Below are 26,356 nucleotides of genomic sequence, written 5' to 3'. Positions count from 1 at the left end.
GCAAAGACTCACACTGAAGAAAAATGCATATTATTCTGCTAGCAAGTTGTTTTTTGCCTTCTGAGTAAATTGGTGCCAAATATGACTAATAGTAGTCTTGTGAGTCTAAATGTTCAGTTGCGCCTAAGACATCCCTGGTGGGCATTGCATAATTGTCCATGGTAAGTCCTAACAGATACAAACTTTTCACTGTAGTCTGGGAATCCACTTTTTGATTTATTCCTAATAATAGTTTATGGATATTATTCTAGTATATTTTAAACAATTGTCTCTTACCGTAATTTCTAGTGCTATTGTCAGTTTCACTCATAGAATTTTATTAGCATTTTAATAAGAACTTGGGGTAAGGTTTTTCAGTCATATCTATTCTGAAACCTTAATATCCTACCTGAAGTTTTGTGTTGCTTAATTTTAAGGTAAAAATGGTTTGCTACTTGATATAGAATAAATCTAATTGTAATTCAATTATGAAGTCTTTTTAAATCAAAGGACTCTTCATCATTTGTTTCGGTATGTCTATTTATCTGTGTGTGTCCTTTGGGAAATTGGTTAGGAGAAAGGAAAAGCATATTTTCTAGTTTTAAGAAAGGAAAATAAAATAGAAGGAGAATCCAGATATGTATTTTTCTTAGGCAATTTTAATAACAATAGTTATGTTTTAAAACTATGCTAATATATGTTTGTTACCTGTGGGTTAATTTCTATCTTTTTTCAGTTGCTCAGGTATCTGAATATTGGCTTTGTGTATAAAGTTCCTGGAGCTTTCCTTCTTACCGTGAAATAACTTGGCTTAAATCACGCTGCATATAGTACACAGGTGCTTAGCTCAAGCCTGAGAATTACTGCAATCTAGTAAGGTGGATTTGAACTACTGTGGGAGTTCTATTTAGGAAGATGCAGCCTCTGAGCAAGTTGATGGCTATCTCAAAACCTCAAAACATGTCTCTACATGAACAAAGAGAGGTTCTGAGAGCAGATATCTCTTGGCAGCAGGAAACCATCCCCATTGTGGAGACACATGACTCTGAGGCATCTCGTCAAAAGTTCAGGCATTTCCAGTATTTGAAAGTGTCTAGGCCCCATGAAGCCCTGAGCCAACTCTGGGAGCTCTGTCTTCAATGGCTGAGACCAGAGATTCATACAAAGAAGCAGATTATAGAACTGCTGGTGCTGGAACAATTCCTGGCAATCCTGCCTGAAGAAGTCAGAACATGGGTGAATTTACAACATCCAAACAACAGTAAAGATATGGTGACCCTCATAGAAGATGTGATTGAAATGCTTGAAGGTGAAGGTAAGAATATAAAAAAATTGAAGGTAAAATACTTGACCTTTCCCATGTAAAGAGAAACTATCTTTTTTTGAGGTCAGAGGGTATCAGGTGCCAGATCTTGAAGGACTTTATACTACTCTATTAGGCAGCCTTGACTTTATTCTGTAAGTAATAGAAATAGAGAATTAGATCTCACAGATTGGGTAGGGGAGTGAGAGAGTTTGATTTGCCAGTTAAAAATATTATGTTGACATCAATTTAGAGCAGGAGTTGGTAAAAAATGGCACACGGGCCAAATATTTTTTAAAATAAAGTGTTATTGGAACATAGCTATGTCAATTTACATTTTGTCTATGATTGCTTTTGTGCTATGAGGAGAGTTGGGTACTTGTAGCAGAGACTGTATTTTCCGCAAAGTCTAAAATATTTGTTATCTGCCCCTTTACAGAAAAAGTTTACTGATGTCTCATGTAAAGGAGAGAGATCTGAGGGTTCTGAAAATAGAAAAACCAGTTAGGCTATTGTGATAGATTAGATGTTAGAGAATGAGCATTGGGAAAGCAGGAGTTTGAACCTAAAGGAATTATAAACTTATAAATAGGATACCTTTTGACATAAATTCACATGTACTGGCCTGCATGAGTGGAATTTGGGAGTGGGGGGAGAAGTTGTAATACTTTAATTATGTGGCACGTTTTATTTGAGGTTCCTGTGGGACTTCCACAATGAATAAACCAATATATAGTTAACAGTATGCCTTCAGTGTTCAGAAAGAGAAGATTTGGAAGCTTATATGTATGAACAGAGCAGTAGGAGAAATACAAATCCTTAGGGAGCATCAATATTTAAGAGCTGGTCTAGGTGTAACTATCAGTTACAGGAAATATAGAGGATAGTGGAACATGTTGAACTATACCATGATAATACCATTTGTAAAATCCAAACTGGGAAACTATAAGACAGTCCAGTTTTTAAGGGAAGGAGTATGGCAAAGTGATATGGAGATTAGTTATACATCTTTTAAGTTTTTTAAATCATGTGAATGTGTGGACCTTATAAGATAAGAGGCCATGAACTGGATATTTAATGAGGAATTATTGATTGGGGAGAGTGACTGTGTTGGTATTGTGGTTATATTTAGTCTTTGTCTAAAAAATACTTTTTAATGAGCAAAAGAAGAGAAGCCTAATAATTCCTAGAAAGTAATAATCTAGGAAATCAGAGAACCAGAAAAGATTGGTATCTGAGTTAAGAAAGGAGAAATTTTCAAGAAGTGAATGTTCAACAATGGTATAACAAAAAGGTCCTATTAGGATCAATATTAAAAATAATTCATTGAAATTGTTGATTAGGAGTAATTTTAAGGTTTAGTTGGAGCAGTTTTAGAGGATTTGAGGGGTGCTTCTTTGTAGTGAGTTGTATTAGTTTTCTATTGCTACTATAATAAATTACCACAAACTTGGTGGCTTAAAACAACATGAATGTATTATTCTACAAGTCTGTAGATCAGAGATCCAACATGGGTCTCCCTCAGCTAAAATCAAGGTAAAGGTGGTACCGTTTTCTTTCTGGGGCTTATGTTCCCCTTCCCCTGTCTTCAAAGCTAGCAACAATGGGCCAAGTCCTTTTCATACTGCCACATCTCTGACACTTTATTCTGTTGTCATAGCTCTTGCTCACTCATGGTGCTTCTCACTGTCTCACCACACTGGGAAAGGTTCCTCACTTTTCAGGATTCATGTAATTAGGTTGTGATCACCTGGATAATTCAGGATGATCTCCCTCATCTTAAGGTCCTTGACTTTAATCACATCTGCAGAGTCCTTCTTGCCATGTATCCAAGGACTAAGACGTGGATATCTTTGGGGGCTGCTATTCTGCCCATCATATGGGTTAAAAAACATAGGTTTGAGGTGGGAATGTGATCATGATTATAGACTATTCTTGAGAAATCTAGTAGAAAAGGCAAATGAGAGGTTGCAGGGTAATACAGAACTGAAGAAAGTCTTTTGGTTGTTTCTTTGGTTTGTCTGGTGGCTCTCTGAAAAACCTGCTCATAGGGCTTGCCCTTATTTTACCTAGCTCAAAAGTCACTCAGAACTGAGTTGGCTACCTGGGGTGTATTTGTCAAAAACATTTCATGGAAAATGTATTAGCTACTGCTGTCTGAGATAATAACAGTTGAGATGCTGAAGAATGATATGCTTTGAGGGAATAAGGGATTTTGAAAGCTCCCACATATTTCTGAAAATCTGGAAGACTGAAGACATGTTTAGAAAGACCTGAGAAAGCCCTAACTCTTATCTCTAGCTGACCTTCAGGTGCTACACAAGCAAGAAGTGAAGAACAATGTAGAGTTAAAAGTGTCTGAGTGAGTGAGTGTGCCCTAATATACACAATGCAGCTGCAGAGACCAGTTGATGGTTTTTGTTTTTGATATTATTTTTATGTTTCAAGGCATTTAAGAAAATCTCTGTGATATTACAAGCTGACCACTAAGCTGAGGGAACAGATTCATGCAGGTAAACACAACATGGAATATAGACTTTACAAAATTAGTTCAAAAGTTACTAAATGAGCAATAACTACAACAGTTCGAGCCTCAAAATATATGAAGCAAATACAGAAGTGAAAGAGAAATAGATCAAGAATAATTATTGGAGATTTCACCCCAATTTTATTAACAGATAAAAATACTAGAAAAAAGATTAAAAAGGAAATAGAAGACTTGAGAAACACTATAAACTGACTTGAACTAACAAATATACAGAGTGTACTACCCAAAAAACAACAGAAGATACATTTTCAAGTATACATGGAATAGTCTCCAGGATAGACCAAATGTTAGACTAAAAAACAAGTTTCAGAACATTTAAGTAGATTGATATCTCATGAAGTATCTTTTCCAACTATAGCAGAATTAGAAATCAATAACAGAAGGAAATCTGGATAATTCACAGATAAGTGGAAATTAACAGTCACATAATCAATGGGTCAAAAAGGAAAGCACAAAGGAAATGAAAAAATATTTTGAGAAATGGAAACAAAAATACAACATACCAAAACTTATGACATACAGTGAAGGCATGGCTCAAATTATAGCTATAAATGCCTACATTAAAAAAAGAGATCTCAACCCTCTACCTGAAGGAACTAGAAAAAGAAAACGTAAAAGCAAGATGAAGAAAGAAAATAAATATTAGAGCAAAGATAAATGATGTGGAGAACACAAAAGTAGTAGAACCAACAAAACTGAAAGTTGGTACTTTGAAAAGATCAACAAAATTGACAAAGGTATAGCTACACTAACCAAGAAAAAGAGGACTCAAATTACTAAAATCAGGAAAAGTGGGGACATTACTACTGACTTTGCATAAAATGAAAGGGTTCATAAGAGAATACTATGAGCAATTAAATGCCAACAAATTAGATGCACTTAGATGAAATTCACAAATTCCAAAAACACAAATGACCAAAACTGACTGAAGAAATAGAAAATCTGAACTCAACTCACCAATAACAAAAGACTGAATTAGTTATTTTTAAAATTTCAACAAAGAAAACTCAAAGATGATATGGCTTTACTGGTGAATTCTACTAAACTTTTGAAAAATTAACACCAGTATTCTCAAACTCTTCCAAAAAATTGGAGGAACACTTTTTAACTTATCCTGTGAGGCAAGTACTAATCTGATGCCAAAGCCTGACAAAGAAATCACAGCAAAAGAAAAATGGCAAACCAAATCCAACAGCATTTTAAGAGGACTATACAAAATGACTTAGTGGGATTTATCCCAGGAATGCAAATATGGTTCAACAAATAAAAATATATCAGTGTTGTACATCATATTAATACAGTGAAAAGGGAAAAGTGCATGATTATCTCAATTGATGCAGAAAAAGCATCTGACAAAATCCAATGCCCTTTTATGACAAAAAATAAAAAAAAGACTAGAAGTGAACTCACTCGACCTGACAAAGGGCATTTATAAAAAACCCACAGTTAACATTATACTTGATGAACTTGATGAACAAGTAAAAGCTTTGTTCTTAGAATCAGGAACAAGACAAGAATGTCCACTCTTGACATTTCTATTCAATGTCATACTGAACGTTCTAGCTAGTGCAATTAGGCAAGAAAAAAAGAAAAGGTATCATGATTGAAAAGGAAGAAGTGAAACTATCCCTACTGGCAGATATTGTACTCTTATATAGCCAAAATTCTAAATAACCCAGTAAAAAACTATTAGACCTAATAAATTCAAAGTTGCAGGATGCAAGATCAACAAAAATAGGTTATGTGCCTATAGCAATGAATGACCCTAAAAAGAAACCAAGAAAATAATTTCATTTATAATCTGTGAAAAATAAAAGAGAAGTGTAGGACTTGTCTGCTGAAGACTACGAACCATTGTTGAAATTAAAGACCTAAGTAAATCCTGCGTTCACGTATTGGAAAACAATATCATAAAGATAATACTCCCCCAAAGCAATCTACAGATTCAAATGCAATCCCTATCAAAATCCCAGCTGCTTTTTTTTTTTTTCCCTGGCAGAAATGGACAATTTGATCCTAAAATTCATATGGAATTGGAAAGGACCCAAGATAGTCAAACTGCCTTCATAAAGAAGATAGTTTTACAATGTACACTTCTCAATTTCAAAACTCACTAAAAAACTGCAATAATCAAAGCTATGTGGTATTGGAATAGAATTAAGAGTCCAGAAATAAACTCATACATCTATGTCCAATTAATTTTTGACAAGGGTGCCAAGGCATTAAATGAGAAAATAATAGTTTTTCAACAAATGTTGCTGGGACCACTTGATTTCCATATGCAAAAGATTGGAGTAGGGGCCTTACCTCATATCATGCACAAAAGTTAACTCAAAATGGGTCAATTGTCTAAATATAAGAGCTAAAGTCATAAAATTCTGAGTAGAAAATATAGAAATAACTCTTCATCACCTTAAGTTTGGTAATCAATGCTTAGCTATGACACCAAAAATACAAGAAACAAAAGAAAAAATAGATAAATTAGACCATCAAAATTAAACACTTTTTTGCATCAAAAGACACCATCAAGGCAGCAAAAAGCCTACAGAATGAGAAAAAACATTTTGAAAATCATATATCTGATAAGGGTCTAATATCAGGAAAATATAAAGAACTCTTACAATTCAATAACAAGATAAGCAACACAGTTTTTTAAATGGACAAAGGACTTGAATGGATATTTTTCCAAAGAAGATATACAAATACCCAAAAAGTATAGGAATAAATGTTCAGGATCACTAGTCATTAGGGAATTGCAACTCAAAACCATAATGACACCCACTAGGATGGCTATAATAAAGGAAAAAGAATAGGGTTAACTAGGATGTAGAGAAATTGTTTGGAATTGTATGTCGTTGTTGGCAATATAAACTGGTTCAGCCACTGTGAAAAACAGTTTGGTGGTTCCTCAAAAAATTAAACATAGAATTACCATATACCCCAGAGAATTCAAGACACATATTCACATTAAGAAGTGGAAACAACCCAGATATCCATCAACTAACGAATGGATAAACTGTGCTATATACCTACAATGCAGTATTATTCTGCTGTAAAAAAGAATAAAAGTACTGATACATGTTTAAAAAAAATGTTTGGAACTCCAAAACATTATGCTAAGTGAGAGAAGTCAGACACAAAAGGTCACATACTATATGATTGAATTTATGTAGAATGTCCAGAATAGGCAAATACGTAGAGACAGTATGAGGAAAGGGAGTGTATGGGAGTGACTCCTAAATGAATATGGGGCTCTTTCTGGGTAATGAAAATGTTCTGGAATTACATAGTGGTGATCATTGCACAACATTATGAATGTATTAAAAGCCACTGGATTATATTCTTTAAAATAGCTAATATGGTGAATTTTACATTATGTGAATTTTACCTTAAACTTAGTTCTAAGCTTAATAGAGAATGAAGTGACTTCACTAGAGCCATGATAGAATGGGAGAAAATTAAAGAATCAATGTAGTGTAGTGGGACTCTGATAAAAGTTGGAGAAGATACAAAAAGCAAGGACGTGAAAATTGAAAGGATAGGAGGATGCAGTTATCGATTGATTTATCTAATTTTATATGCATGGTAGGATAGTTCTAAGTAATAAAGACCAGAGTATGAGCAAGGAAGTAGATTGGTTGCTGATGGTTATTAGAGATAAGAAAGTCAAAGTTCTATCAGTCTGGGTTGCTGGAAGGGGTGTCTGTGTCAGTGTTGAAGTAACCTATTAAAAGACTGTCAGGATTTGGGGTGAAAAGCAACAATGTGAACCAAGTAACCACAGTTTTTATTGGCCTAGTACAATTACTTTAGTGTTGGTCATTCACAATACACTAGGCTCTCTGAGGGCAGGTATTTCTGTATCTCGCACATAGGAGATAGTAAATATGTGTTGAAAAAATGAATGTGTGATAGCTTAATATATTATAACATCAAGAACAGTATAGTTAAATGGCATAAACCAGTAAGAAATATTTTTGCATGACAGAAAATACTAGGAAGTGGAAGGGAGGTACAAGTAGATCAGAACAATTTCCAAGATCATAGTGCTTACAGGATGGAAAAAGGTGCCTTTGATGATGCCAAGATCCATTTAGCAAGGGAGAAGGAAGAGTCTATAAAGAATTTGAGAATGTATATAGATGTTTCTTTGAATGGAATGAGGGTTTCGGAGAACACGATGCTAAAAGTTCAAGAAGGGGAGGTCAGCAGAGAAGAACTAAGGGAAGAAAATGATATTTAGAGAGAGCAATAAATAAGAGGATAGCTGATTGGAGGCATTTGTACCTTTCCAAGATACCTCAAGAATTTCCAAGAATGTCAGCAACAAGGAACAACATTGTACTGACCTAAAGATTATGGAATTGAGCAGACTGACATTCTACAAAGTGTTATATAGACTTGAATAAAGTTAACAGATCTCAGGGCCAGGCTCACACTTGTAATCCCAACTCTTTGGGAGGCTGAGGCAGGAGGATCACTTGAGGCCAAGAGTTCAAGACCAGCCTGGGCAGCATTGAAAGATCCTGTCTCTAAAGAAAAAAAGAAAAAATATAAAACAAAAAACAAACTTTATCCGAGCATGGTGGCACATGCTTGTAGTCCTTGCTATTCAGGAGGCTGAGGCAGGAGGATTGGTTGAGCCCAGGAGTTTGAGACTGTAGTGAGGTGTGATTGCACCATACTGCACTGCAGCCTGGACTGAGCGAGACCCTCTTTTAAAACAAACAAAATAAAAAGTTAGACCATAATATTTACAGCATTCACATGGTACGTTGCTGAGAAATTTGGATTTTTGTTTGCTTTTATTCAGACAGGGTTTCACTTGTCACCAGGCCTGGAGTGTGGTGGTGCGATCACCACTCACTGCAGCCTCGACCTCCTAGGCTCAGGTGATCCTCCTCCCTCACCCTCCCAAGTAGATGAGACCACATACACACACCACCATACCTGGCTAATTTATTATTATTATTATTTGCAAAGAAAGGGTCTCCCTATGTTGCTTAGGCTGGTCTTGGATGCTAGGCTCAAGCATTCCTCCCACCGTGGCCTCCCAAAGTTGTTGGGATTACAGGTGTGAGCCACCAGGCCTGCCCTGATAGTGTTTTAAGAAGTCCCCATGCAGTTGTTTAAATTATTGTTGAACCCAATTATACATTTATAATGGAGAATTCATGCTGATTATTATGTAACTGCATGGTTTTAAGATTTCTGGGGGGTTTCAAAGGTCATTAAAAGTTTTAAAATGGGGGTGGAGATGATACAGGTTTGCCAAATCTTTTTAAGTAAAACATTTTTTAAATCAATAACATATTAGAAGACATTTTAACATCAAAAGAAAGTCCCTTATATTGAATAAATATAATGTTATAACAAACTTACTACATTGTTTCTACTCTTTTCATTTCACCCTGAATCAGTGAAAACTTCACAGACCAGTGTGACACTTGAGGATCACTGATGTAACTCATGAATCTTCCACAGTGGCCCCTGGATAAACTTCTCACTGAATGGCTGGATAAGAGAATTGGTTGTCCCTCAGAATTTTATGTTTTGAAAGAAGCAATAGTTCAAGGTGGACAGGTTGCTTAGGTCTGTGTATAGTAAGCACAGAGCAACCTACAGGAAAACAATCCTTGAAAAGAATTCTCTTTGGAGTGTTTGAAGAAGGGATTGGTTGGATAAAATATTATAAGCTCCAAGTAGAATTACAGCCTGTGATGGCTATGCTGTAGTTAGGCTTTAGTTATGACAGAATTAGTTATTTTTTGGAATCTGCTATAAGCATAGATGAGGTCTGAAAATATTATTTTGTCCCTCTTTCTGATTCAATAGATCTCAACCCATGGAAGCATATCAGAATCACATTTAAAATATTTTAAAAATACAAGGTCTAGGCCTGACCTTTGAAGATTGTGTTTGCTGGTAGAGCCTGACATTATTTTTTTCAAAGTTCTATGGATAATTCCTGTGAATATCATATTAAAACAACTATAATTATTAGAAGTTGCTCTAGGGCAAAACTTGTCTCCCTAATATTTTCCTTCCTCTTCCTCAGATACGCCCTGCAAGGACTCTGCCCCACAGATGGGGAACATTAAGGAGAAAATGAAAGCTGGCTCACGAACAGGCAAACCACAGGTGAAGTAGGATTCTAGTTGTTACTGAACATATATGCTCATTTTTAGTATTACCTGCTTTCAATTTTTTGATCTTTGAACTTTTGCCAAACATGGTTCCATCCAAGAACATAAGACTTTTATTTTCCCACAGGACACTGGACCTATTTTAGTTGGTGATATACTCTTAGCCATATAGTCGCTCTGTGTATCTGTTCCCTCAAAAATATAGTTTTATTTTATCTGTAGACGCTATGGATGTAGAGCCTACTCAGAAAACGTTGAGAATTAAGGCTCAAGAGTAGAATCCAGAGCAATGTCACTTACTACCCAAGAGTAGAAGAAACCTCAAAGCATACTAAAAAGACAGGACCAAAAGATGTAGGGGAAAACCAAGGAAATATGATGTCACTGAGGCCAAGGGGTAAGAATATTTAAGGGAGAAATGCTTTAAAGCGTCAAAGTAATACAGCCCAAGTAGTGTCTATTCACTCACGGAGATACTAAAATGCACAGGAATCTAAGCCAGATGTGGTGTGTTGAGGAAAGAGGAAGTGAGGAAGCAGACAAAATTAATGCAGACAACTTATTCATAAAGACTGGCTTGAAGGAGAGGAAAGGAAGACGTTTATATATTTCAGTGAGATTGAAGGTGCCACTAAAGACAAGGTTGAGGATGCTGGAGAGAGAAGTGGAATAATTGATGGTGTGATAAATGAGGGAATTTATTCATTAGCCAATATTTATGTAGTGCATAATATGCCAGATACTGTTCTGAGGGCTGAAAATACAATTGATAAATAAAACAAAATCCCAGCCTTGTAGAGATCACATTCTAGTAGAGGTATACAGGCAAATACAAGCAAATAAGGTAATTGTAGAGAGTAATAATTATTACATAGAAAATAAACAATGCAGTAGTAACTGATTAATAGGGAGGCTACTTTGGGCAGTCAGGCAATCTTGCCCATTTGATGAGTGATGTTAAACTGTGAGTCCCAAATGAAAACAGTTATCAGGCAGCATTTCTTAATTAAAGAAAATGCCCTACCTCTCCTCCCACCAGAGCCTACATTTTAATTACAAATTTCCATCAGAACTACCACAAATTCTTCCTGTTTTGAACTCCTTTTAAGTAAATTATTTGTATGGCATAGTAATTTTTTGTTCCACAGTTATTTCAGTTGTCTTTTTTTCCCCTCAACCATAATGTACGCTACTGTAGAATAAGGACTGCACTTCACTTTTCTTTTATATCCCTAACAGAGTATATATAGTACCAATTTGTTTGGCCCTTACTACAATTTGATTTTCATCACTTAGAACCTCCTATCAATTTCTGGTGTATTCTGACTCCTACCCTATTCCTTCAAATCCATTCCTCCTCTGGTAGTGTTTTGGGGAGTGACACCTTTGATTAAAAAGGAACTTGATGTTTTAGGAACCAGTGACATTCAAAGATGTGGTTGTGGAATTCAGCAAGGAAGAGTGGGGGCAACTGGACTCTGCTGTAAAGAACCTGTACAGGAATGTGATGCTGGAAAACTTTAGGAACCTGAATTCATTGCGTAAAGGTGGTTTCTATATGTTTACCTAATCTGTCCATTTAGTAGTCTCTTCCTACTGTTAAAAGCTATAGGACTGCTGAAGTGACTAAGTTCACTTTTGGGTCGGGGTTCAGGTTTGCTAATATCCTTTGGACACAGTAGCTGATTTTCTGACTGAATCTGGATGAAAGTCCTTTCTGATACTGAGCCAGAGATACACAAGTCTATGGTGCTCTTCTGGCCTTACCCTTCAGCAGCTTAGATTACTGTGTCAGGATAGAATTATCTTCTCTATAAAAATGTCTGAAGTGTCATATATGTTTGTTGTTGTTGTTCTTTTTATTTTCTCCATGAACAGCATATCTACTTTCCAAACCAGTTGAGAGCCTTAAGTTGGAGAGTAAGAAAAAAAGATGGATAATGGAGAAAGAAATACCAAGGAAGACTGTTTTTGGTAAGAATCAGGTAGATATGAGGCCATAGTAAGAAGCTTCTGTTTCTTAAACATACAGACAATGCACAACCCAATCTTTGAATTGTTAGTTGGGAAGGAGATAGCAAAACCTAAACTTTAGTGGGGAAAAACACATCATTGGCTTTTGTTCACAGGTTCTTTTTCTTATGTGGTAAAATAGTCACATAAGGTTAGGGATAGGACCACAGACACTTAAAACTATGTGACCTGAGAGAGCCTTTCTACCAGTTTCCTCATCTGTAACATAGAGTTAATAATAGTATCTACCTCCAGGTTACTGTGAGGACTTAAATGAGTTGGTGTGCCTAGTATACTTAGAATAGTGCATGGTGCGGCAGGGCGCGGTGGCTCACGCTTGTAATCCCAGCACTTTGGGAGGCCGAGGCGGGCAGATCCCGAGGTCAGGAGATCGAGACCATCCTTGCCAACATGGTGAAACCCTGTCTCTACTAAAAAATACAAAAAATTACCCAGGCGTGGTGGCAGGTGCCTGTAGTCCCAGCTACTTGGGAGGCTGAGGCAGGAGAATGGCGTGAACTTGGGAGGCGGAGCTTGCAGTGAGCCGAGATAGCGCCACTGCACTCTAGCCTGGGCGACAGAGAACAGTGCATGGTCATGGTAAGTGCTACATCAATGAAAATTAGTCCACCTAACTTTGAATGTTATTCTTTATTTTAAAGAAAATAAGTCAAGTTTATACTAGAGTGATTTCTAGTAATCTTCCATTTTTCCTTTTTTTTTTTTTTTTTTAAACTGTATCACTTATTTTATTTTCTGGAAACGGAGTTCTCACTGTGTTGCCCAGACTGGCCTCAAACTCCTGAGCTCAAGTGATCCTCCTGCCTCAGCTTCCACATGGAGAACTTCTTAACTTTTGCCTTAACTCCCTATCTTCATCATTTTTGTTTATTCTTCATTCTTGTTAATACTTTGTAAGAGAAAATAAAATTGTGATATTAATATAAGTTCTAGTAAGTATAGAAAAGTAAAACAAGGAATATAACTCGCTCATTACTTCAGTATCCAGAGCTATGCAGTATTAACATTTTTTTAAGCCATTTTCTTTGTTTGTGATGTTGTATCTCTGAGGTTTCTGAATATTTGTTTTCTGAAATTGTGGAACAGTTTTCAAAATTTTTCCAGAATTCATCAGGAACACGTCATTTTATATCCTCTTTTCACCTAACATACCATCATGAGTGATTACCTATTTCACTAATCTTCGAAAATGTGGTTTGTAATTCCCATAAAATATTCAATTATATCATAATATATTTAACCATTCCCCCCGCCCCGCCACTGTTGGACATTTAAGTTGTTGCCAATTTTTCAGGCATGTCTGATAACTTCCATAGGATACCCTATTAGAAGAAGAACTTGGCATTAGAGTATAAATTTATTTAGTTGTCTTATATTATGCTAAATTGTCTACAGAAAGGTTGTACCAATTCATACTCTCACTAATAATAGAGTATTATTATCTCTTTATTATCATCCTAGCAAACACTGGGTATTATTTACCTGAATTCTTTATTAATTTGATAGGCAAATTATTCTTCTCTTCCTTTCTAAGGTAAATACCCTCTGTCCCTGCTCCCATTGTGCTTTGGACCTCATTTACCCCTACCTTTTCTCATTTATATTTTCACCATTTCTGTCTCATTTTTCCATCAGCTTTTTAACCTTTTCTGGTCATTACTGATTTTTAAAAGTTTTATTTCAACCCTACATCCTCCTCTAGCTATTACTCTTTTTCTTACCTCTTCTTTGTAGCCAAACTTCTCAAGTACTTTATGCTTGTTTTTCTCATTTCCTCACCTCCTATTCCATACCCTATTTCAATTTAGCTCTTACCCCAGACATTCACCTGAAACAGTTGTTGCTAAAGTTTTTAATGACTTCATGTAGCCAACTCCAGTAGATATTTTTGAGACATTCCTTATCTCACTTGAATTCTCAGCAGTAAGTTCCACTGTTAACTATGCCTCTTTCTTAAAACATTTTTAGGTTCTTGTAATACTTCTGATGTTCCTCTTTGGTTGGCTATTCTGTCTTTTGCAGACTTAGCTTTCTGTAGCTATCTGCTAAATTTCAGAGTTTGCCAACATTTTATCTTGTTTTGTCTTCTCTTCTTGCTCTTTTCTTCCCTAGTTTATTACATCCACAACTAGAACTTAAATTATTTCACATGTATATAGGGGACTTACAGATGTATATCCTTAGATCAGACTTTTTCTCTGGAGATTTATATATGCTATGACATTTCTCTGGGATATCTTAAAGATGCCTTAAATTCCATGCAACCAAAGTCTGATTTTTTTTTCCCTTTCTACCCTTCTATTATTCCCTGAGTAAATGACACAGCCCTCTACCTAGTTACATGAGATACAGTTTATTCTTGACACAACTTCTTCTCCTTCACTTCTCTAATATTTGTTCCTTTTTACTTCCCCACTATCTCTTGAATGTCTCCACTTTTGTCCAACTGCAGTGCTGCTATGCTAGTCCAGGTACCATCATCTCTCACCTGAACCACCACCTTGGCATACTTCTTAGCTCTATTATTCTTGTCCCAATCTTGGAACCATACTGCAACCAAGGAGATCGGATTTTGTGATCTGCATTTTTTAAATACTATATTGATTTCAGTATTGTTAATTTCACATTTTATTCTCTGCCTACTTCTCCAATCTCATCTTGCACCACATCCTCCCCTCCCTCTTTATACTCAAGCCACACCTATCTACTTTCAGCAAATCAACATCAAATATATATTAAGCATCTACATACTGTGTCCTAAGCACTCTCACAGGTGTTGGTGTGCAGCAAAGAAAAGATGATTCTAAAGGAATGCATTTGCATTCTGGTTGTCCCTGGAATGTGGCTTGCTGTCTCCCATCCCAGCTTTTGACATAGAACGCTCTTCCCCCTGTCCTTTACCTAATTGACCCTTATTCCTCAGATCCTAAATAAGTGCACATTTCCTTAAGGAAGTCTTTCTGACTTGGTTTTTTCTGTTGTACACTTGTACAGCACCTTACTCTTCCTTTTAGCAATTATCACAATTATATTTTACATGTATCTCTGTGAATATTTGTCTCCCACATTAGGTTGTATGTTCCTTGAGGGTAGGCATAATGTTTCTTTTTACCCTACCTTTACATCTCCAGCCTGTGGTGCAGATTCCTATAGGAATCAGAGAAAAAAGGATGGATGGATAGATATTAGATAAGAAAGGCAAAAATTATTTTTTGGGTTGTCATTTAGTAAAGGGCTGTTTATGTGGTTTATTGGTTAAAACCGTAGGGGTTTTTAATTAATGTATTAACATCTTATGTAAATTCTGTGGATCGCAGTTGTGGCAAATGGAATATCTCAGTTTTGTTTTTTACTTTTATTCATGGTGACTGCCACACGTTTTTTAAACTTGTGTAACTGTATTTCCCCATTGTTTTATATCTGTTCATTTTATACATGTTTTTCCATCCTAAAACTAGGAAACATTTTCTGAGTATATTCTACTTTTATCTATCTCCTCATCTAAACATAATAAATTAATCTGGAATTTACTTCAATAAATGTAAGTTATTTTCTCAAATAGTTAATGGATTGTGGTGGATTAAAGATGACTACAAAATCTGTGTCATAGTCTCCATCATGATGTAGATTTTGCCAAGGCAGGAGGATTTCTTGAAGCCTGGAATTCAAGACCAGACTGGGCACCATGGCAAGACACCATCTCTACAAAAAATAAGCTGGGCATGGTGGTGCATACCTGTAATCATAGCTGCTTAGAGGACTGCTTGAGTTCAGGAGTTGGAGGTTGCAGTGAGCTATGATTGTATCACTGCACCCCATCCTGGGCAACAGAGCAAGACCTTGTCACTAAAAAAATAATAATAAAAAAGAGTGAGGAAGTTATATGAAAAATGAGTTGTACAAACATGAGTAACAAAGATTTAATTAGGGAAATATAATTGGAAATTCTGCTATTACATAAATACTACTAGAACACTGTTTTTGGTTATCTGTTAAAAAGATTACCCAAAACATAGTGACTTAAAAGAGCAATCATTTTATTCTCAAATTTTGTGAGAAGACTGAGGAGTTCTTATGTTTCATACGATGTTAGCTAGGATTGCAGTGTTCCAGGGCTCAAATGGGATGGAATGTCCAAGATGGCACATCATATGGGTGAAAGTTAATGCTGGCTGTTCCTCGGAACTTAACTGTTCTTATGGGCCAGAGCACCTACAAGTGGCCTCTCTTTGAGGCTTGGGCTTCTCACAGCAAGGTGGCTGGGTTCTGAAAGGCAACATTCTGAGAAAAATCAGAAGCTGTCACCTTAAAGGCTAGGTCCAGAAGTGGCAGAGTTATCACTTCTGCCACATTCTATTGGCTTAGCAATCATTGGATCCACCCAGATTCAAGGAGAAGCAGAATAAACTCTACTTCAGTATGGGGAGAGTGGCAAAGAATGTGCAGCCATTTTGATCTACATTAATCTGTCCTCTGGTTACAAAATACCTGCGTTCTTCCCCCTTGAAAAATACATTTACTCTCTCCTAAGACCCCCAAAGTCTTGCCTATTATGGCATCAAGGTTGAAGTCTAGGATCTCATCTAAATTAGGTCCAGGTTTGGAATACATTTCTCTCTCTGAAGACTTGTGAATTAAAGGAACAAGCTATCTGCCCCCACACACCTAGTGTACACTGGTGAGGCAGAGACAGGAAATTTTTTAAAAGAATAGAACCAAAGCACAGATTTGATATGGGAGATGAAGGACAATGGTTATTCAGTTTTTTTATGGACTCCAGTATAAATATTAGAAAAGCAATGACTCAAACAAAAATGAAGACATTGAAGTTTTTTTCAACATGGAAGATGACTTCAGTCTCTCATTTGTTAAGCTAGAGGACTACGATAGTCAAGTGGAGATGTCCTAGAGAGTGATGAAAACAAGGAACAGTAATGTGAGTGCAAAGCTGACATGATTTGGTCACCAATAAATGTTGGAGAATAAAATTATTAGGCATGCTTGAAGTTACAAGAAAAAAGTCAGTGAAATTTTATTTTTAAAAAATTGCTAGAATATAGAGTATACAGAGTATATAGAAGCTAAGTGAGAGGAATTTTGAGAAATGAAGGGGAACATAAATAAAACAGAAATGAGGACAGGTGAAAGGAAAAGACCCAATCTTAATTAGAACAGGTAAAGTTTTGAGTTCTAGGAAGTACAGTAGAAAACTACCAAAGCACTAATGTTGGAATCAGGAGTTATTTTGAGCCCAGAAAAAGGACTTCCTGCTATCTTACATTATAGTTCTTTTTGCCTTTGTTATATTTAGGGAGTAATTGTGGCTGTATGGAAAAAGAGGGGCACTAAGATTGCAAGTTTGCTTTTAGCTGGTTAAGGTATGGTGCCTGGGAATACAGACATACTCTTAAAATTAGGAGTAAATTGGTATTTTATAGAAAGGAATATTTATTATTGGTAAACAGCTTGGGATAAACAAGATGCTAGAAGAAGGAATATTAGAGCCTTCACACACTAGTTACGAACCAGTGATAACTTGAATTATGATATGATATGCCACCTCCCATCCTTGTTCATATAACCATATTTTACTTGAGCCCTATATAGTTTTATATAGTTTTTTTAATAGTCCCAAATAGCTCTATTTTATTTACTAACCTCTTTTTAACATTTTTGTACCATTTATTTATTTTATAAGTATTTTTTTCTAACCTTGCCACACATTTCCATTCTGTGTTTAAGACCCGTGATATATGCATGTACCTTATACAGTTCAGCCTCCATTTCCTAATGAAGCAGTTTCCTTTCTAGTTCATGGCATTTTTTATTTCTCTTTAGACATGCAGAGTATTTCTGGAGAAGAATCATCCCATGGATTGATGATAACAAGGTTTACTGGAAGTGGACACCCTTCTTCAGATGTCTGGAAAGGTGAGAATTGGTTACATAGGAACCAGAAAAAATGGGACATAAATTTGCCACAAGAGGCTTTCATTCCTGAGACAACCTACACTGAGGAGGAAAATTTTGAGTGTAGTGAAAATAAGGAAAGCTTTGATATTAATTCTGTTAGCTCAATTTGTGCTATACAACAGGGAATTTCTTCAAGAAAGGGGTCTCCAAAATGTGACAAGTTTAAAACTCACTTCAAATTTAATTTAGACTCAGTAGGTAAGCAACATTTAGAATATGAATATGGGAATGACTTGAGTCTAAGTACAGATATTCAGCACCAAAAAAGTCATACTACAATGAATTCCTATGAATGTTATCAATGTGGGAAAGCCTTCTGCCGAAGTTCATCCCTTATTCGACATCAGATCATTCACACAGGAGAGAAACCCTATAAATGCGGTGAATGTGGGAGATTCTTCAACCGACGTACAAACCTTACTAAGCATCAAAAACTTCATGCTGAAGCAAAGGCCTGCACAAGCAATAAATGTGGAAAGGCCTTCAGTGAAAGTGAAGACAGTAATAATCCAACACTCCGTTTTGGAAATAATTTCTATGAATGTGTTAACTGTGGAAAATCCTTCAACCGGAGCTCCTCTCTTATTCGACACCAAATGATTCATACAGGAGAGAAACCATTCAAATGTAAGGAATGTAATAAAGCCTTCAACAGGAGTTCAAACCTTGTTAAACATCAAAAACTGCATACTCGAGTTAAGTCCTGAAAAAAGAAAAAAATGAAAGATTAATTACCTTCAGTCAGAATGCAGAACTCATTCAACATCATGAATTTATGCTGGATAAACTCTCATGAATATAATGTAGGAAAACATTTGTCAGATTATTCTTTAAATGATATCACAGAATTAATATTGGATAGAAATATTATTGGATAGAAATCTGTTTGAAGGAATTTTCCTGGTTTTCAGATGAAGCCATAAGGCTTTGGAGTTAAACATGGTATCACCGTACAAGTGTTTGTGTATCATTATTTTGATATCCATTACCCTTACCTCTCCCTAGTTCATAAATAGGTCTATAGCATACTAATATCCACTTGATTTATTGATGAAGTAAACATTAGGCAAAACCAAACAATACTCTTGGAGTTGATATTTAACAAAATTCAGCCCTTATAAGAAGGTCACAAGAAATCAGGAGCTCATGAGAATATAAGAGAACACTTCTAAGGACAGAAATCTCTGAATTAATGGCTAAGACAACAGTAACAGCCATTTACTCCATTCCTGACAATACTCTTTGCTGTCTTGCTACTGAATGGAGACTAGAGTTGGGATAGGGTTATCAGTTGCAATGGGAGAAGTATGTATTGCTGTTAATCTATATGTATTGTTAAAATCTGCATTTGTTTAAAGTACAGCAGGTCCTTGAAAAATGTACAGCAGGTCCTTGAAAAATGTTTTGTTATAATGTTATAATTGTTATGATGTTGATGAGAAAAATATCGATTCCCAGCCAGGGACACTGTGTGGAGTTCGCACACTCTCCCCATGTCTCCAGGTGCTCCAGTTTCAAACCCCAAAGATGTATACATTAGGTTAATTGACATATCTAAGTTATCTCAGTCTGAGTTTGTAAGGGAGTGTGCCCTGCAGTGGAGTGGCTACTAATCAGGGTTGGGTCCCACCATTGCCCTGAGCTGCTAGGATGCTCTCTGTCTACCCATGGCCCTGTACTGGAATAACAGGGTAAATAATTATCTTACCTGTTTTTATTAATCCTCCTTAAATGTGTATATAGCTCAGATTTATTTTAATGTCTAATATTGGAAATATTTGGGGTCTTTAGAAGTTTGATGATGTTGTGACGAGACATTTGCCCTAGGAACTTAACTCTTGTTTGTATCCATTAGTCTACGGTAAAGTCAGTTTTGTTATACATCATTTCACTTAAAGTTGCAGTTCCTAAGAACCTATTAATGATGTTCAGTGCAGACTTACTGTACCTTTGGGAACCTAGGCTGGAGAGACATCCATAGCCTTAGGTATATCATTTATACCAGACATTATGAGGTTACTAAAGTCTCCTAATACTCTGTACACCAGAACTCTGCCTTCTGTAAACTACCTCAGGATCCCATCTGGTTCTTGAGCCAAGAAGTATGACTTAATCTGCCCCAAAAAATTCACACTGGAGACATTCCCAATTAATGATGATGGTAGCTTTTTGTGAAAGTTCATACTTTATTCAAAGGCAGAAAAGGTGTACTGGAGTGAACTCCTATGATTAGTTAAATAATGTCAAAATCTATGTTTGTTCATCCTTTATATTGTAACACAAGTTTTATTAGGACAAAGCCCTACATAAGTAATTGATATAGAAATTCGTATAAACAAGAGGTAACTTGTAGAGAAGCCTAACAAGAGAAAAGCACTCTGAATGTAAAAAATTCTTGAGGTATAGTTCATTCATCAAAGTACTTATATTAATGGATTCTGACTTTTTAACTTTAGGTATTCCAAGTCCAATATTTCAGTTTTGAAAATAAGCTGTGATTTTCTTTTGGATGGTTGAAAGATAGAAGTACTATTTTCATTCCTTATATTCTTTGAACAACTAGCTATTTGAGCCTAAATAAAATATTTTTTTCTCTTAAATCTCCAAGCTTTCTTTAAAAAGTGTTTACTATATTCACTAAGTTTAACATCACATAGTTTCAAATAATTTTTGGAGTACATTTAAAGCTCCTGCAGAGCATTTATAGCCAATTAACATCTTCTCACAGCCTTGTTCCACAAGCCTATTTATTTAGTACATTGTGTTAGAGTTCTCTAGAAGGACAGAACCAATAGGATAGATGTATATATAAAGGGGAGTTTATTAAGGAGTATTGATTTACACAATCACAAAGTGAGGTCCCACAATAGGCTCTCTGCAAGCTGAGGAGCAAGAAAGCCAAGTCCCAATTTTACATAGAGTCCAAGTCCCAAAACCTCAAAAGTAGAGAAGCCGACAGTGCAGCCTTCAGTCTGTGGTTGAAGGTCCAAGAGTCCCAAAGCTGAAGAACTTGGAGTCTGATGTTTGAGGGTGGGAAGCATCCAGAACAGCAGGAAAAAGTTGTAGGCCGGAAGACTAAGCCAGTCTAGTCATTCCAATTTCTCCTGCCTTTTATTCTTGCCACACTAGCAGCTGATTAGATTGTGTCCACCCAGATTGAGGGTCCGTCTGCCTTTCCCAGTCCACTGACTCAAATGTTAATCTCCTTTGGCAACACCCTCACAGACACACTCGGGAACAATAATCAAGTTGGCACTCAATCATCACATATTTGAGTTTTACTGTATACCATCAAAGGTAGATATCTAAGCTGAAACATGAAGAGTGTAGATTAACCAGGTTGTGTCTAGCAAGTATGGAAATGTTAGGAGAGATGATAAAGGAAAAACAAGGGGCACAAAGCTATAAAGGGATGAGGGCATGGCATGTTCAGGAAACAAAGTTCACTTACTAGAATACAGCATTGGGAAAGAATGGAGCTTTCATTTCACATAGAGGTAAAGCTACAGACAGACTCAAGGGGCACATCATGAGAGGTCTTGTAAGCCACTTTAGAAGTTTCAGCTTCAGCCTAAAGGTAATAGATAAAATTGTTAACTACACATTTAGTACTCTGAAAATGCTAATTGAAGTAACAAGACAAAACTCAAAAGGAGGAGAAAATCATTTGCTGCTGATATGGTTGACCATCATGACAACCTAATAAAATTCATTGAAAAACTGTTAGATTTAATACATGAATTTAGATAAGGTAAATATACCAACTTTTCTCAAAAATAATCTTGAATAAGTGGAAAGCTATGTCTGGATGGGAAGACTGCTATCGAGATTTTGAGTTTCTACACATTAAACGACAAATGAAAAATTCTAATCAGATATTCAATGGGGAGGATTTATTTCACAAAATGATTATATAGTTTACTTTGTAGAAGTAAGAAAATAGTTGTGACCATTTTTTTAAAAGCAAGGTAATGAGAACATTACTAGTAACATAGTGTGATACTAGTCTATTGACGTGTGAGACAATTGTTTATAATTAGACCTAGGTGTTTATAAGAATTTAGCATATAATAAACTGTCACTTCAAATTAGAGTGGAAACATTCAATATTTACATATATATCATATACAGATGTATACATATATGAATATATATGATATACGTTGATATATTTTTTGAAAATTTGACCATGCTGTGGAAAACTGGTCTAAAAAGTTAAATGCCAGTCTCAACCAATAAACAAGGGAAATTTTCTATTTTCACTAATACTAAAATACTTAAAGATCACATATTGGGCTGATAGACAACATATAAAAGGAACAATGATACTCAATTTTAGTGGGACTCTCAAGAAATGTAACTCACATGCCACTATGGGAATGCAAATAATTACTTTCTGGAGGGCCAACTTGACAATATATATTGAGAGTGTTTAAAAAGTCAAGTTACAGGAGGGAACAGCACAAGTTAGGATTCAAAAAATCACAAGACCGCATGAGCTCCAGAGAGTGACAAAGAATGCACAGTCTGTACAAAGGAAGAGCAATGGGAGTTGAAGAAAAGACCAGCATCTGGCCTACAAAAAGAGGAAGGAAGGAGCTGAAGAAGTCAGCCCGGATCAAGCAAAAAACAAGTATGAGTCAAGAACCACCAGATTCACACTGAGCAGCATCAACAATCACCTAGAGGTGAGGCCAAAGATGAGAATAATAGGGGTAAAGCAAGTGCTTCACCCAGACTCTCTTTCTTCTACTTAAATACATCATAAGCACCTTAGTAGGCTGTCCAGCTATTTCATTTTTAAAGAGTTGTAATCCAGGTGTCATTGCTGTAGATTGCCATGGATCGACACTCTGATTATCCATGTGCTTTTCTGCAGCCTAATGCTGAATCCCGCTTAGAGGATCTATTTTGTAGAGCTGCTTTGGTCCCAGTCTTCATTTTCCTCTGGGTCAGCAGGAAACAGATGTCATTCTCAATTTTAGAATAAGAATAGTTTAATATTATGGGACTATTTTTAAAGGTGTGGGCAAAGTTTAGGGAAACCACAAGAAATAGGAAAATACCCAAAAGCTAGTAATCAGGGTTTTTTTGTTTTTATCCTCAGGCCTAAAAAGGCAAGACAAAGGAGTCATCACCAGAAGCTAGGAGTCATGCAAAGAGGGCACTTTGGTAAGAGCTGCAACCTGAGGTCTAGGAAAGCAACAGTCAAAATCAACCCTCCTGTCTCCTGCCAGGGACTCCCACTGGCTATAGCCATGGAGTTAAAGAGCCCGTTGATGTCACCCATTTAGGCCGGCCTCCCAGAGTGGAGAAAAGTGGAGAGTGGATCTAGAAGGGAAAATAGAGGATATCTGGTATGGGATCCAGATTGATCTGATAAGGGACTTATTGTGAACCTCAGCCCTGCCATATATATCTATGAGTCATATCCTTGGAAGTCCAACTCCTTCTTGGGCTGGTTTCTGTACCCTATTATGTTATCTAAAGCAAGTGGAAGTGTATTTTTTAAGTTTGGCCATCTCACTTGGTAATGCTTGGTGTCTTCACCTTGTAGTGTAAGTGGTTCTTACAGGGTGGTCCCCAGACCAGCAGCATCAACATCTCTTAGGATTTGTTAGAAATACTAGTTCTTGGGCCCCACCACAGACCTAATCAGGCAGAAATTCTGGAAAATGGACAGTAATTTTTCTTGTAACAAGCCCTCTAATTCTGATGGAAGTTTGCAAACCTCTGATCTAAGCTTGACATCTGGGCCTAATCTTACCAATGATGCTGATTGTAAGTTTACATAATGTTTCTAAAATTGGCCTTGCATCAGCTATCACCTATATTTTTCCTGTGTCATATTGTATGTCATAAGCCCTTGTTTCTGAAGGGCCCTTGTATTCTAAGTTTCTCTTCAGAGAGAAATAATATATTCAGAAACTATCAATTGTTGATGCCCTTCTCAAGCAAATTAACAGTTCTACCCATTTTCTTAGTGCCCAGTATTTCTAGTCTACTCATCCACCTTTCCTGGGCATGGTCTAATTTAAAGAGTCTTAGCATACATTTAATTAGTGAATTCAATTGACTTAATCATATAGTCATGTAACTACCACCATAATCCATATATAGAACAGTTCTACCACTACAGAAAATTCTCTCCTGTTCTTTTATAGTCAAGCTGTTCCCTCAACCCCAGCCTTCATGACCACTGATCTGGCCTCTCTGTATATAATTTTGCCTTTTTCAGAATGTGATATAGGTGGATTCATATGATATACAGGCTTCTTAGTCCGGCATCTTTCACTTAGCCTACCTAATTGAGATTCAAACATTGTTATTGCATCTTATTTATTGCTAAGTAGCAATAAAATATAATTACTATTAAAATGTGGTTACATATATTCTCAATATATGAACCATCTGAGTTATTCATATATGTGTTATTTTTAATTTTGTTATTTATTCATACATAGGAATAACTCAGTTATTCATTCACCAGTTGAGAGACATTTGGATTGTTGGAGTTAAGTATTAAAAAATCACAAATATTTTTAAGAGTTTGTGTTAAGATATGTTTTCATTTCTCTTGGTATATACCTAGGTGTGAGATTGTTGGGTCCTATGGTAATTGTATGTTTATCTTCATAAGAAACTGTCAAACTATTTTACAAAATGGCTGTATCACTTGGCACTTGGTATTGGATGAGAGTACCTGACGTTCCACATACTAACATTGGATATTCCCAGTTTTGCTTTGCTTTAGCTATGGTGTACTAGAGTAAGTTCACATTGGCTCACAAAAAGTAACTGTTAAATTATCAGGAATTTTGTGAGCTAAGTGAAATTATGTTATAGCTTGGAATCAACCAAGATTTACACCACAAAAACTGACAAATGCTATTAATCAGGGTTTTTTTTTTTTAATGTTTTTTGGAGATCTAGCTAAACATCTACCATACCACTATGTTAGCAATTGTAATAAGTATGTAATAGTACCTCAGTAGCACTTCAATTTGCATTTTCTGAATGATTATATTATATTTTCATGGGCTTGTTATACATATATTTTTGATGAAATGTCTTCTTAAATCTTTTGGCTATTTTTAAATCTAGTTGTTTTCTTAAGTTTTGACAGTTTTTTATATATTCTAGATGGAAGTCCTTTATTGGATATGTATTTTGTGTAAACATTTTTTGCACAGTCTATGGCTTGTCCTTTCATTTTAAACAGTGTCTTTCAAAAAGAAGTTTATAATGTTAATGAAGTTAATTTTATCAATTGTTTCTCTCATTGATTGTGCTTTCACTGTCATACCTAAAATATTTCTCCAATTTTCTTCTAGAAGTTTTAGAGTTTTAGGTTTTACATTGAGGTTTATGATCCATTCTTAGTTAACATTTGTATATTATGTGAGGTATGGGCCAACCTTTATTTGCTTATGGATATCCAGCAGTTTCAGTACTATTTGTAGAAGACTATAGATTGAATTACCTTTGAACATGTGTCAAAAGTCAATGAACTGCTATGTCAGTCCATTCCTGGAGTCTGTTTTCTTTCACTGATCTTTGTGCCTATCCTTTCAGTAATACATTAGTCTCTTCATTAATGAATATTTAGCCTTGAAATCAGATCATGTAAGTCTTCTTAGTTCTTTTTTTTTTTTTAATGTCTTTGGCTTTCTTGTTCCTTTGCAGTTCCATATAAATTTTTAAACTTAGCTTATTTTTACAGAATAATCAAGATGAGTTTTTATTGGGCTTGTATTAAATCTAAAGATCATCTTTTGAATATGTGTATTTTAACACTGTTTTACATACATTAGTGTGTGTTGAATGTAATCACTCACTGAAATAACATTCTCAAATGAGTGCCCAAGTAACATTCTAAGAAGACTCTTTTATACATTTGTATTTAAACAAAGTTTTACATGCATTACATCATAGTGAATACATCCATTTGTTGAAATACTACTACTCAAGCTGTACAAGTAGAACTCCTACATCATCTTTTATACATGGATCTTCACATGCATCATTTGTGGTGAACTCAGATGTGGCCACCACATTAATGTGAGTAAACAGTGTTGAAAGACAAAGATACAGAAGAAATATCTGAGTGAAACTTCCACACCAAACTGAGAACAGTGTTATTTCAGTAAAGGTATATTGAACACTGTAATACATAATATACAGAGTTTAAAGTCACACACGTAAAAGTGTTTCTGAGAGTGCCACTTGTGTACCAGGTTCAGAATGGTGTTATTTCAGTGATTGGATGTATTCACTACTATGCAATGATGTAAAACTTGTTTTTAAACACATGTATAAAAGATGTTTCCAAAGTGCTACATGGGCATCAATTTGACAAACATGTTTTTAGTG

General features: G+C 35.8%; 1 protein-coding gene across 5 annotated transcripts in view; it reads left to right on the top strand.

Moving 5' to 3' along the window:
* The window catches only part of ZNF215 (zinc finger protein 215), a 30,853-nt gene extending 5,638 nt beyond the window's left edge, over positions 1-25,215 (top strand). Inside the window, exons 3-8 of one of the 5 annotated variants that reach the window (XM_050756202.1) lie at positions 716-1,294; positions 9,889-9,971; positions 11,391-11,523; positions 11,855-11,950; positions 17,849-17,941; positions 23,091-25,215. In XM_050756202.1, the coding sequence (XP_050612159.1) occupies positions 895-1,294; positions 9,889-9,971; positions 11,391-11,523; positions 11,855-11,950; positions 17,849-17,941; positions 23,091-23,131 (846 nt within the window). In that variant the 5' untranslated portion in view covers positions 716-894 and the 3' untranslated portion in view covers positions 23,132-25,215. The other 4 variants (XM_050756199.1, XM_050756200.1, XM_050756201.1 and 1 more) reach the window with 4 other exon arrangements.
* The last annotated feature ends 1,141 nt before the right edge of the window (positions 25,216-26,356 follow it).

The sequence above is a fragment of the Macaca thibetana genome, chromosome 14 (genome assembly GCF_024542745.1).
Source record: "Macaca thibetana thibetana isolate TM-01 chromosome 14, ASM2454274v1, whole genome shotgun sequence".
Lineage (NCBI taxonomy): Eukaryota > Metazoa > Chordata > Mammalia > Primates > Cercopithecidae > Macaca > Macaca thibetana.
This window is presented reverse-complemented; position numbering and strand designations above follow the sequence as displayed.